The 13,580-nt window shown below is 50.7% G+C and overlaps 1 protein-coding gene across 1 annotated transcript; it reads left to right on the top strand.

Moving 5' to 3' along the window:
• The first annotated feature begins 74 nt into the window (after nt 1–74).
• Nucleotides 75–13,188, top strand: RAB14 (RAB14, member RAS oncogene family). The gene is made up of 8 exons (XM_050320313.1): nt 75–314; nt 6,722–6,780; nt 7,753–7,806; nt 9,128–9,305; nt 9,555–9,621; nt 10,413–10,500; nt 10,783–10,813; nt 11,306–13,188. Exons 2-8 carry the CDS (start codon nt 6,729–6,731, stop codon nt 11,481–11,483), a joined length of 648 nt encoding a protein of 215 aa, XP_050176270.1. The 5' UTR covers nt 75–314; nt 6,722–6,728; the 3' UTR covers nt 11,484–13,188.
• The last annotated feature ends 392 nt before the right edge of the window (nt 13,189–13,580 follow it).

Genomic DNA, 13,580 nt, shown 5'->3' with positions numbered 1-13,580 from the left:
AGCTGCAGCGGCCCGCTCTGATTGGCCGCGGCGCGGCGCCCTCGCGCCCACTCTTTGTGCCCGTCCGGGGTGGGAGGGGAAACCCCGTGCGAGCGGCGCCGCCATCTTGGCTGCGGGGGTGATGGGGCCGCAGCGGAGCCGCCTCTGAGGGGAAGCGGAGCCAGAGCCGGGCGAGGAACCCCCCAAACACACACACATTCCCCCTCGGAGAGGAGAGAGACACGCACATAGACACGCCAAAACACGCACACACAACACACTGCCCCAGCCGCGGGGGAATCGGCACCGCGCTGCGCAGCTTCCCCCGAGCACAGGTACGGCGCGATCCACCCCCCGGGGGAGGGGCGAGCAGGCCGGGCCTGAGGGGGCCCGTGGGCTCCGCTGGGTTCCGCTGGGTTCCTGTGGGCCGGGCGGGTTACGGAGGGGGGTGAAGGGTTTTCCGGGGCGCCGCCCTGAGCTCCTGGAAGGAGATGAGCGGCCCCGAGGCCTCAGGAGGGGAAGGGGCGGCCGGGCACAGGACTAGGCCTGTGTGGCACCGCCGCCTCCCCCCGGTAACGCCACCCCCAGATCTGTCTGCACAGGCCATATATTATGTGTATTTATATATAAAGCCCCCCTTACGTGCTGTTGCAGTCGCCCGCAGGGTGTGTAGGTGTGTGTTATGCTCGGTGTGGTCGACGCGCAGCGTTATCTGGACTTTTGGTTGTTAATGTTGGCCTGCGCTGTCGTGAACTTTGACAGAAAAAAATGGCTTTTGAGGGCTGAGGGAAAAGCCACTTCCTATTCGAGAGAGCAATGAAAGTGCCCTAGACTCGCTCTGTGTTTTCTTTTGTCGAAGCTTGTTCGGGCTAAACAGAAGAGAGGGATTCTGCTCTTTCACCTGGTTGTGTGTTCACACTTGGAGCTTCTGTAGCGTCCGTGGGGAGCTTTGTCTCGAACTGAAGTTGTGCTGAATTGTCCTTGCACTAAGGCCACGAAAAGGGAGGGGTCTGCACTGGGATCTGGCTCTGGAGGTTCCTTGCTGTGGCCTTTGATTTTTAGGCCTCTCAAACAGGCTCTGTGTTTGACGTTTATTCGGAGTTTATGGAACCCCTTTGTGAACAGACTCGCTGTGTCCTAAACCCCTTCAAACCCCACGTCACCACAACTTTTCCAGTAGCCAGATGTTATGCTGTGGAATGCTTTGGCCTTGGGGTTGATTCCTGTCGTGGTTTGGACTGGGGGCTCTCAGGATTTGAAAAATCATAAATCTGAGTGGAGGGAAGAAGTTCCTCTTTTCCTTTTCCATTTTACGAATAACAAAGGAGAAAAAAAAAAAAGAGGACTTATTATGAAGGACAGCAGTTTGGAAACAAACCTGTTCTACTGGAGGTGCTGGGCTTTAAAATGTAAATAATATTTTAAAATGAGTTGCTCACTCTTGTGCATCTAATGGAACCTGCTGCTGGTTGGTGCTCATTTTGCTGTGCCTTCCTTGAAGCACGAGGCAGATCTGAGTTCATTTGGTCCTAAAATGTCTGTGACTTGTGTTTTCCAAGGTGGTGACTCCAGAGCCTTGTTGGGATGACAGCAAAACCCTGCTGGTGTCGGTGTAAACTGCCCCAGACTTCCCTGGTACCTCTGGCCCTTGGTCCTCCTGCTGTGAACTGAGTGCCCTGTGGGAAGAGGGAAATGGGACATGTGGGATATGCCAGTGGATCGGGGATGGCTGAGAGGAGGGACACGGGGGAAGGTGCTGGTGGAGGGCAGGTGTGCAGGGAGCTGGGTGTGGTCAGGGAGAAAGGAGGTGTGCACACAGAAAAGCAGGAAGTTTGGGAAACAAAATGGAGTAACTCCATGGAGCAGGATGTGAAACCACGAGGAGGGTAAAGCAGCACAATGGGGGGAGATCAGAGAGTGAAGGGAGTGTGGTGCTTGGCTTGGATTTTAAAATAAACCCAAAATTCTGGTGTGGAAGGAGAAGGGAAGGCCTGTGAAGCCTCAGAACTCCTCCCTGGGCCCCGGGCTGGGTTAAGGTGTTTTCCATGACTGAAGAATATATTAAACATTTCTCCCAGAACAGCCTGGAAAGGGCCCTGCAGGGCTGGAGCTGGGGCTGAGCCCCACAGCCTGCAGGGCACGGGGGCATCCAGGAAACAGGAACTGGACATGGGGATGAGAAGGAAATGCAGGGGGTTCTTGGATAGCAGATCAGAGCCCTGCTGGGCTGCTCTCTGCTCCCAGAGCAGCTCAGCCTCATTCACTGCCTTGTGCTCACGGGATGCTTTGGTGAAATCCAAGGGGACAGAGCCAGAGAGGATGACTCTGGGAGAGCTGAGGGATGAGGAAGGAGCTGGCCAGCAACAAGTGGTGATGGCAGACAAGTGTGGAGGCTGCAGCGGGCTCGGACAGTCAGCAGAGCTTTGTAGAGCCAGGCCTGCAGAAATACAGGAGCAGAGCAGGGCAGCAGTGAGAAATCATCTTCAGGAGGGCTGGGATGTTGGGTCAGGAGCCCTGAGCATCCTCGGTGTGTGGAAGTCAGAGAACCACAGTGGAACTTCATTGTAACCTCGTGGCTTGCTGTGGACAAGAGACCTGTGGGAATGAATTGCTTGGGGGAATGAATTGATAACAGAACTGTTATCACCTCCCAGTGTGCTGTGATTTTACAGAAGGCCATGACTGAGGCAATGACAGACAATTCCTGAAGGAAGGTACCACTTGGACCACGTAGTTTTGTATGCTTGGCAAAAGTCTCCCTCAGGGGAAAAGTGCAGTTTGGAACTGGTACAGTTCTACCTCTCCACAACCCCTGCCCCTCATCCATCTCAGTGTTCTCTGCTGAGGAACATCCCAGGGAATCTGCAGCTTCAACTGTGGGATCCTTTCCTGTTGCACATCCCTGAAGAATGATGGCAAGAACACCTGGGAGGCTGATGGAATACAAAATCCCTCTGGCTTCAGAGTAACTCCCCAGTGGTTCCCTGGCTGCAGTGGTGTGGTTTTGTGGGGATCCTGTAACAAAGGACAGTCCTGAGTTTGAAGGTGACGTTGTTTCCACAGGTGTGAGCCCTGTGGATTGACCATGAGTTGATGGCATTACCCACGTGCAGTGTCTGATAAAACCTGTGCCTGGCAGGTTCTGGTCTCATAGCAAACCTGCTGAGCACAAAAATATGACATTTCTCTATGCAAATGAGAGCCAGGCTGGAGTTCAGGCTGCATGTCCTGGAGTTGAGCTGGAAGGAACTGCCCAGGTCCCACAAGAGCTGGTGTGGCTGATGTTTACAGTTGTGGTGTTGGGATACAGAAGATCAGGGCAGTGTGCCTGGAACTGCCTTATCTGGGGAGGGTCAGATGTAGCTGGTACTTGAAATGAGGCTTCAGTGAGATCTCTAAATACCTGTGGAGTGCTGGTTGATTAGGGGAGGAAATGGAGATGTACAGGGATCTCATTAAGGTCATCTTTAACTCTCTATTAAAAAATGCCTCAGAGGGAGAAGCTGATGTCTGGAAATGGATGATGGTGCCACTGCTCCCTGAGAAATTCCCAGGCTTCACTGTGATACAGAAATTCATCGTGCAGGCTTTGAAAGGCCAGAAATCCGGACAGGGTGAGCCCTGAGCCTCTGGCTAGTGGCCATCCTGGACTAATGCTCTGAACTCCTGGGAGGTGCTGCCTCTGAGAGGGGAGCCAGAGCTCATCCTGAGCTGGCAGCCTCTCCTGGAGCAGGGCTGGCAGGTAGGCCAAGCTCCCAGACTGAACTCCTGCTTTCTGCTCACAGGAAAGTCATGGCTGGCTGACTGTGATGGCAGCAGTGCTGGGGATATTTATGGGCAGTTCTTGCCCTCCCAGAGGAAAACCCCAACCCTTCATCTTGGGATTATTGAGATTCATGAGTGTGGGACAGGGAGAGGGCTGGGAAGAGGAGGTGGAGCTCCAGTTTCTACAGATGGGTGCAGATATTAATGGATAGGAGCCCCTTGCACTGCTATGTAGCTGATATTTCAGTGTTTCCTGGCTGCTGCTGTGCCCTGTCCTTGTCTGGACTTCCTCCTTGCAGCTGCAGTAAATGCTGAGGTGTCAGTTCTCCAAGGCTCCGTTCTCCCCAGAGCTTCTGTGTTCACTTTGTTGCATTTATTTTTCCCCTTCAGCACAGAGTCCTTCTGGAATATCACTGTTATTCCAAGGTCTGAGTACAGTCTGAATTCCTGCTAATCCTTACTGGAATTTGAGTGTTTAAAAGTTTGTTATTTGGCTGTTTTAGTATTACTTCAGGTTTTATTTCAATTTTTTTTTTAAAGCAGTCATCTGTTCTCCAGCAAAGATTCCTGACCTTTACTAATGATTTGGAGTATTTCAGAATCTTCTTTTTTTTTTTTTTTTTTTTGTAATGTGACCCTTGGAATAAATATAATCCCAGTACCCAAGTGCTGCTTTATTTTTCAGTTTAACTCCAGAAATTATGATTAAACTCAGTATTTCTGCAGCTTTCAGTACAGATGTGTGGCAAACACAGCGACTTCTGCAGCAACTCTGGGTCTTGAGAGAAGGTCCAGACTCCTCCTCTGAGTGAATTTCTTTGTGATGTTGCTGCTCATAATGTCTTTTGAAGCCAGGGGACTGTTGCAGGGTACGAAGGTGTGTGGTATGTCCCACCTGTCACAGCCTGATGGCACTGTAACAGTGAGGGTGGAGTTCTAGCAGTGAGATGTGGCTTGATTTGGGTCCTCCTTTCCCACCCATTTCAGATCAGAACTCGTTGCCCAGCCCAGGCTTTGGTTTTGTGTCCCTTTGAAGTGGGAGCTGGTTTGGATGCACAGGTTGGAAAGCAGGGGCAGTTTGGTTTGTACTGGAACAGCACAGTTAGACTTGTTTACTTTAGGGGTATAATGAAAGTGGACAAATCTCAGCAAGCAAAGCCAGCCTGGCAAATAAACAGAGATAAGAGGCTCACTGAGCTCAGAGTGTGCTCCAGAGTCCCCAGCTTGGCCATCCTGGAGAGGAGAGTCCTGCTCACCTTCCAGTGGTGCTGCTCACAGGCTGGGATAGCAGGATGCATCCCCCTTGGCATTGCTGGCCTCCTGGGGTTGGGAGGGAAGAGAGGCCAGCCAGGCTTCTCCAGCACAGATTCTGTAGTGCTTGGTTCCCTGTCCTGGTGCTGGTTGCTTGGGTGGGGTTTTTCACCACTCCTGTCCTGGGAATCAGACCCTGTGGGTGGCAGGTGAAGGGGCCTGTCAGAACACGTGCACTGGGTCAGAAATGCCCAGTTTGAATGTTCCTGCCCTGGGATGTGCTGGAGGAGAGAAAAAACCATCATATGTGAGGATGTTCAGGAAGCTTAAAGTGCTGGATGTTTCCACAGTGACAAGTTAATTTGGAATATTCCATATGGGGCTGTTGCTTGTCTTTGTTCGCATGTGCATGTGTTGCAAGAAAATGTAACTTTGGAGTCTATCAGGACATAAGGCAGTGAAGCTGCTGGCCTGCCTGGTGAATTACTGTCCAAAATGTCTTTAGTTTACCATCTTGGAACAAACTGGATTGTCTAGAACAGCGTGTGTGGGATTTAGGGTGGGTGCTTTGCTCACTGCCTGGGGTGGGAGCCTGGAGTGTTCCCTGTCCCCAGCCAGGCAGGAGGGAAGGAGGTGCAGCTCCCAGCCTGGCACTCACTAAACCCTTCCCAACTGCTGCTGGAGGTGCAGATAAGCATGTTTGCCTTCAATCTCTGCATGTGGAGGCTGTTGGTGTGTGCTGGCAATGAGATTTGTTCCCCTTCCCTATGACTGCAGGTCACTGGGAGGGATTAATTGTGGTTCAAGAAACAGGGCTTTGCTTTTCAGAGGGTCCCAACCCCGTAAGCTTCCCCATGTTTTGGTTTCCTTCCAGTGCTGGTTTGGTTTGCCATGTGAAGGACACATGACTGAATGCAAACCTTGCTAGGCTCAGTGTTCCCTGTGTTCCTGAGGGCTGCCTGCCTGCAGGAGCAGGGAGGGAAATGCTGAATTCCTGCCACAAATGTTCCACTTGCTTAGCTGCTTACAGTGGAGTTTAACGTTGGGACTGTGACAAAAGCAGGCATTTCTCATCCCTCATGTCACCTGCCAGTATCTGCCTGTGTAGATGTGGGGTCTTGGTTAACTGGTGGATTCATTGGTAGCTCAGCACATTTTACACAGCTGATGTTCTAATTCCCTCTACCTTTAGGAAAACTGTGGAATGTTGGAATGATTTACCCCAACCTAATCTTGCTGCCTTTAAAAAAGAGAAGCAGCTCAGCCCTGCTGCAGCACTGCCCTGCTGACAGAGCCACAGCCCTGGGAACCGACTTCCTGACCATCTGATTTGTGGCTGCAGCGCTTCCCAGCGTGGCCACAGCAGGCCAGGGCTGCTCCAGCTTCCCAGTGCTGCTCAGCTGTCTCTGCAGGCTGCACTGCTTCCTTTGGTGCTGGGGCGAGTCTCCAAAGTGTGATGTAATAGTTCCAACTCGCTGGTTTCGTAAAACCTCTTCAGATTGGCGTGTTGGAGTCAGATTTTATTTTCAGGTCATACATCAGCTGTTTGGGGGTGAGTGCTGCTCTCTCAGGGGCTGTGAGAGCAAGGAAGGGCTGAGCTGGGAATGGAAGGGTGGTTGGAGGGAGGGGAGAGGGCTTTGTTTGCTGATGTGATCTCAGCTGGGTGAGTGGGGCTGAGTTTGGTGCTCAAGCCCCAGTTGTGACGCGTTCTGTTTTTCTGTTTCAGTGCCACAATGGCAACTGCACCTTACAACTATTCCTACATCTTTAAGTACATCATTATTGGTGAGTACCCCTGGGCACAGCCCTGGCTGAGGGGGTGGATGGGTGAGGAACCTGGGGCTGGGCCACTGCTGCTTTCAGGGGTGTCTGTCCCCCTCATCCCCCCCAGGTCACCACGCTTGCTCTGAAGCTTCAGCAGCAGTGCCAACATCAAGGCCTTTGTGTGCCACAGACCTGGAGCTGGGAGGGGGGCAAGGCCAGGGCCTGTGCTGAGTCCCTCTCAAAAACTGGCTTTGATGGGGAAATGGGGAAAAAAAGCCTGGGAGCACAGCTGGGATGTTGTGCTGGTTCAGGTTTGCTCCAGCACTTTGCATCATTAATCTCAAAGATTTCAGAATTTCTGTTGAAGGCACAAGTGCTGATTGGAAACCATTGCATGAGGCTTATAAACCTCCTGCAGAGAAGGCAATTTTTGTGTTCAAATGCTGCTTTAGCTGCAGCTTCCTTGGCTGTTTGGAGTCAGGGACTTGATTACATTCATTACTATCCTGGAAGAACTGGTCTTGCTGTTAATTGTTTAATTGTTAATGACCTTGTGTAGGTGTAAGTGATCTGCTGTGTTACTGTACAGGTTTGTGAGGCTGCTGTGAAGCCTCAGCCTCTGGAAAAGTGAGTTGTTCAAACACCTTGCTGTGCCTCACTCTTGGCATTGTGCAAGTGGATCAGTGGAAGTGATTTCTTGTCGGTGTTTCTGATGTTCTTACCAGTACCTGCAGTAACACACCAAGCGTGTCTCACAGTTCACACTCTCACAGGTGTGCTTTTTATAACCTGGTGAGATGCAGCTGTAAAGTCAGTATAATACAAATTCAGTTATTTTTGGAGTGCTCTGGTGCAGCAGGTGACAGATTGCAGGGCTGTGGCCCAGGGACAGAGCAGTGCCCACCTGGGACAGGAGTGACAGTGCCACTGGTTGTGTGGGGGGAGGAAAAGGGGCTTGTTGCAACCGTGGTTTAACTCTTCTTTCTGTGACAGGGGACATGGGTGTAGGAAAGTCCTGTTTGCTTCATCAATTCACAGAAAAGAAATGTGAGTATTTCAGTGCCCAACATTTCTCCTGTCCCCCCACCCCTCTCTCCTGCCTGTTTGGGGTGTGGATCTGCATGGACTGCACTGGCTCAGGTTTTGGGTTGAATCCTGCACGTGTAGAGACAAAATGTTGATGGAGAGATGGCAGAAGTCCTGCCTGTGAGGAGTGGGAAGAACAAGGTGTGGGTTTAGAGCTTTTCTAGGGAATTTTGATACGGAACAAAGCAAAATGTCTGAAATGTTGTGTTTTCAGTGTTGGTGTAACTTGCTCACCAGCACTTGGAGTTTTTAGGGCTCTTAAGGAGTTTAAAAGAATAAAGGGATTAATTTTTCTTGTTTGCAGCCCTGAGCAGCACTGCCATTGCCTGCAGCTCTGTGAGTCAGGACACTTGGCCTGCCCTGGGTGATGGTGTTTCAGGCTTACTGCAGCCTGTCTCAAACATTCTTTCGTGTATGGTATCATCCTTAATTAAGAATTAGCTCCCGAAGTGTGTTGCCTTTTGGTTTGCAGCAGTTGTTGCCTCACTCACTGAGTAATTCTGCAGGTATTTAATCAGCACAAAGTCAGTCCTCACCATGTGCTGCTCGAGGTGTGGTAACAAGTGGGTAGGAGCTGCAGTTTAAAATACTTGGTTTTCAGTAGAAATAGGGTTTTCTGACTTGTTTTTTATTCAAATGCAGTATCACCCAGTTAATTCTACTTTACATGTGGGCAGATTCTCAGTGAGGACGTGTCTTGTCCTTGGTCTGTCAGCACCAAACCCCTCTGCTGGGACTGTCACCAACTGTAGGGAGCTTGAGGAGCTCCTCACCCTTCCTGCATTTCCTGGATCTTCCTTAAAGATGAGCTTGTTAATATGAGTTTATCAGAAGTAGGAAGGTGCCTTCTGGGGTTTGATTTGTGGTGTTTGGAGCTCCTTCTGAAAGGGGCATTTCCTGTGCACAGCCCTGTGTGAAACAAGCCTGGCTCCTTGTTTTTGAAGATGTTACAGATTTTTGAACTGTATCTTTCTTGGTAATTCCCTCAAAGTTCTCTTTCCCCACTGCATTAAAATAGTTCCTGCAGGGATAGACTGGGAGTCAGCTGACTTGATACCTTCTGATTTGTATGGCCAAACAGCAGCAGAAAAGGCAAGGAATTTTATAACTCTTTTTAAAACTCACTGCAGCTCAGGAAATGCAGCATTTTATTTCTACTGAAGTGATACAGTTTGGGAACTGTAGCTGCAAAAATGCTTTCTTAGAGACTGCAAATCTGGTCAAGATACCTGAAAATTGGTGGTAGGAGAGATGTGGTCTTTGCTCTTGTTTCTCCTGGCAGTTATGGCAGACTGTCCCCACACAATTGGTGTTGAATTTGGCACAAGAATAATTGAAGTTAGCGGCCAAAAAATCAAACTACAGATTTGGGATACGGCAGGACAAGAGAGATTCAGGGCTGTCACACGGAGCTACTACAGAGGAGCAGCAGGAGCTCTCATGGTCTACGACATCACCAGGTAAGGGCAGGAGCTCTGGGTGTGTTGTCACTGCCTTGTGTGTCCTGTCCTGTGTGTCCCCTGTGTCTGGGTGACGAGTACCCTGTTGTGTGACAGGGTCTGAGCCCAGACTGCTGCTTTGTCTGTGTGGAGGTGGGGAGAAGAGCAGGGCTGGTGGGTGTTTGTTGGGTGGATGCTGACTGTGCTGTTGGCGCTTCAATATTTTATAAAACACCGAGGCTAACCCTGTGCTCGCTCGGTTCTTTGCAGAAGAAGTACATATAATCACTTAAGCAGCTGGCTGACAGATGCAAGGAACCTCACCAATCCAAATACTGTAAGTTGGACTTTATTTAGCTTGACAGCAGCACTGCTGATGCCTGAGCCAGAGGGAGGAGGCTCAGCCTGAGCACCTGCAGTGGGCTCTGCAGCGGCTCCTGTGTGCTCTGCACTCCTTGTGTCCCCATTTGCAGTGCTCCCCTCGCTTCCCTGGCTGCAGCTGGAGCAAAAGGGGCTCCTTCTAAAAGCCCTACTGTGCCACTCACCTTTCAGGGTCTGCTTGAAGCAGCTGGAGATAAGTTGTGATGAAGTTGGCCCAGCTCTCACTTGTGTTTCTCTTCCTGCTCTGTGGTAGTGACGAGGTGAACGCTCTCTCCTCTTAGGTTGGAGCGTGAATTGCATCTTCAGCAAAAGGGATGGGGAACAAGGTTGAAGGTTCTTCTTCCCTGTGTCTCTGACCATACCACACAACCCTTGCCCTTCAGCCTTTCCCTGAACGCCCCTAAAATACTTCAGCACCAAACTGATGAGAAGGCTCTGCTGTGATGAAAGAAATCTCTAAAGATTCTGTCGGGCTTAGCAGATGATGAAACAAACACAAGGAGTGGCTCAGGGTCCAGCTCCTGAATAAAGAGCAGCACCACTGCTTTTTAGGGCCTGGTCTAGAACAGCCTAAAGCACTGGAGATGCTGTTCCTGCCTTCCCAGAGTGGGGAATGCTGGAGCAGAGCTCTGCTGGAGGAGCGTGGCTTCTGCACATTATCTGCTTTTCAGCTTTCTCAGTAAAGAGGATGGCAGGGAAAAGGCTCCCGAGCTTTTTGCCAGACTAACTTTGTCTCTCCCAAACCAGGTGATAATCCTCATAGGAAACAAAGCAGACCTGGAAGCACAGAGGGATGTTACATATGAAGAAGCCAAACAATTTGCTGAAGAAAATGGTGTGTTTTTTTTTTCTCTTGGGCTGATACATTTCCTACAGGATAGTGCTGTTAAAGGGAACCCTGAGCACTGATAGCTGCAAGCTTACTCTTCCAAAGCCATGGAATTGTATGTACAAACTCCTGGGCTTGGTGCTCGCTGTCTCAGTTGTAGAAATCAGTTTGTGTGGATAATGTTTAGTACTAAAGCAGTGTCTTGCATGTAACTAAAGGTCACAGTGTGTCTGACTGGGGCTGTTTGAGGTGTTGTGCATTGACTGTCAAACCTCTGTTTCTGAACAGGTTTATTGTTCCTCGAAGCAAGTGCAAAAACGTAAGTGGCTCCTGTCTGAGTCCTGGTTCAGATCCCTCAGCCTGAGGAATGTGTTGGAATGGCCACGGGATGGGGGTGGGAGGGGGGTGCAAGTGCATAATGAAGCAGAGAGTGTTTCTGAGCTCCCTTGGAGGGTGAGGTGTGTTCAGCAGCTCTGACTTGAAGGGAGCTCTGGAATTAAGAGCTCTGGCTACATTTCAGGCAGCCACTGGTTGAATGCACGTGAACCAGCTGGGATGTGAGGCCTTGTCCGAGTGTGGAATGTGTACACACGTGGGGCAGTGTTTCCCAACTAGACATTCCTCCCCTCGGGTGTTTCAGGCTGTGGAGTTTGCTCTGGTCCCTTCAGTGGGGGAGGAATTGCCGTGCCTGGGGCTGGGGTGTCCCCAGGGTGCAGGGACAGCAGGACCTGGGTGCAGTGGCCGTGGGGTCTCAGCACGGTGTCCCTGCCCCGCTCAGGGTCAGCCCCATAACTGCACTGCTCTCTTGCAGCGGGGAGAACGTGGAGGACGCGTTCCTGGAGGCCGCCAAGAAGATCTACCAGAACATCCAAGACGGGAGCCTGGACCTGAACGCAGCCGAGTCGGGCGTGCAGCACAAACCATCGGCCCCGCAGGGTGGGCGGCTAACGAGCGAACCCCAGCCCCAGAGGGAAGGCTGTGGCTGCTAGTGACCCTCCAGGGCTGCTCTGCCCCTCCAGGGCTCCTCTGACCCCACACCTCTGCTCTCGGGAGCGCTGCTTTTGGCCGCTGCCCCGTCTTCTGTACATCTTACTGGGTTTAATTAAAACTCTTGAGACAAGTTTAACACAGTACTAAACTGCTAAACAACTTTAGATGTAATCAGGTTATCAAAGGCAAGTAGAGTAATAAAACCTCTCCTGCATGGTAAATCTAGAAGTTTTTTTTTTTTTTCCTTGATTGTCCTTGTGATAGTGTCACCGATACATAATTTAAACTGAGCACTGATGCTGGACTCCTGATTTTACACTTTCGCAGGGCTTTTGTCTTGTATGGTTTAATTTTATGGTTCTTTGGCCTTTCTCCCCCACCTCTAACTGTTGGAACTGTCCATAGTGAAGGATGAGTTGTTGCTGTGAAATGATTCCAATGGTAGCGAGGGGCTCTGTAACGATGTGCTTTGTTGGAAGAATTCCCTGTGGGATGTGTTGGGGTGGCGCAGGGAAGTGACCTGTTCATTCTTGTGCTCAATAGCTTTATGTCCTTTTTTTTTGCCACTTTTCTCCTTTCCATTTGTTAACAGAACGTAAATATGTATAAAATTTGAAGGAACTGAGCTAACAGTTAAATACATCCTGTGTATATGATTTTATTGAAGAAACCGATGCCCGGCATTAGAACAGTGTGTAAGAAACCCCCGTTTGTACAGTCTGAGCTCTCTGTGCCCACCTGCCCTGGCAGCACAGCCCAGCCCTGGCTGCAGCTGCAGGCAGCATTCCCGGTGTCCCAGGGATGCAGGGGACACAGACATTAACACTAGTGGGATCTGTCTCATCTCTGCACTGGGGTTCTCTCCCCTCTGCTTCTCCTGGTTCTCGGGCTCCACCCACGGCCGGGGCTCTCGCACACCCCCTGCTTTTGTACCTGTACCCTTGGGGAGGGGCAGAGGCTGAACTGGACAGCTGGAACAACGTGTGCTCTCCAGGGATTTTAACTGCTCTTGTATTTTTTCCCAGTCCTGTGTGAGGGGTTTTTAAGGGTTTTGCATCCAGCCTTGGAGTCCACCCTTCCTGGCCTGTGGGGGGGTGTCACATGCTGACCCTGCACGGGGGGTTTTACTGTGGCTCCAAGTGCAGCTTCACCTGGGAAACATCACATGGCTTAAAAATGGAAGGGTAAGTGCTTAATGTCTCACCTCAGGCTCACTGCAGCGTTTCAAATACAAAGTAGCCTGAAAATCCCTCTCTAGACACTAAAACTCCACATTGTTCAGACTTGTAAGTAACCAGTGGTACCAGAGTATTGTACAGTCCTTGTTAAATAAAAGCCAAAACTGGAATGTGCAGACAGTGGGTTTGGGTAACTTGTGCACTGTCCCTCTGTTTTGTCTGGTTAGTCCTTTTTTACCTCCTGTTCCTCAGTAGATGGGTATGTCCGAGATCTCCAGCTCCTGCATCTGCTTACCCCGAGGCTGCACCAGGGCTTGCCCAGGGACCACGACCTGCTGCTGGTGTGAAGTCAGTGTTGTAATGACTACAGCTTGTTGAGGTGCAATACCTGTTCTCCCGGAGTCAGTTCAGTAGGTCTGATTGTTTCTGTCACAGAAAGGATCTGTTTGGACTGCTGTACTCCTCATTTGATGTAACAATGCTATTAATCTAAATATTTGTAAATAAAGTACCTGTATCTAGATAACCCTCACTGCTGAGTGTCATTTGCTGGGGGGCCTCTGAGGGGTGAGAGATCCTTCTGGTGCTGGTTTTTGTGCTCAGCCTCCCCCCCTGGGCCTGAGGGGTACAAAGCACCATTTGCAGGAGGAGTTTGTGCCCCTCTCCCAGAGCTGTTCTGAGGGGGAACAGGGTAGGGCCAGCAGGGCTCTGGGGTTTGTTCCCAGTGGAGTGGGAGTTGCAGCATTGCTGGGTGATGCTGCATAGGAGAGGTTTCTATTGATGATGTGGATGAGAAAGGGCAAGACTGAGACTGGTTCCAAACCTGTTCCAGGGGACAGGGACAGAGGGCTGGCACAGTCACTGCCAGTTCCCTGGGCCTGGTGCCGGAAGGATTTCCAAAGTGGCTTTTCCACTGCT

This window comes from Myiozetetes cayanensis, unplaced genomic scaffold, assembly GCF_022539395.1.
Source record: "Myiozetetes cayanensis isolate MyiCay16 unplaced genomic scaffold, myiCay2020 scf23, whole genome shotgun sequence".
In the NCBI taxonomy this organism is placed as follows: Eukaryota; Metazoa; Chordata; class Aves; order Passeriformes; family Tyrannidae; genus Myiozetetes; species Myiozetetes cayanensis.
Note: the sequence above shows the minus strand (reverse complement) of the source record. Positions and strands in the feature narration are given on the sequence as shown.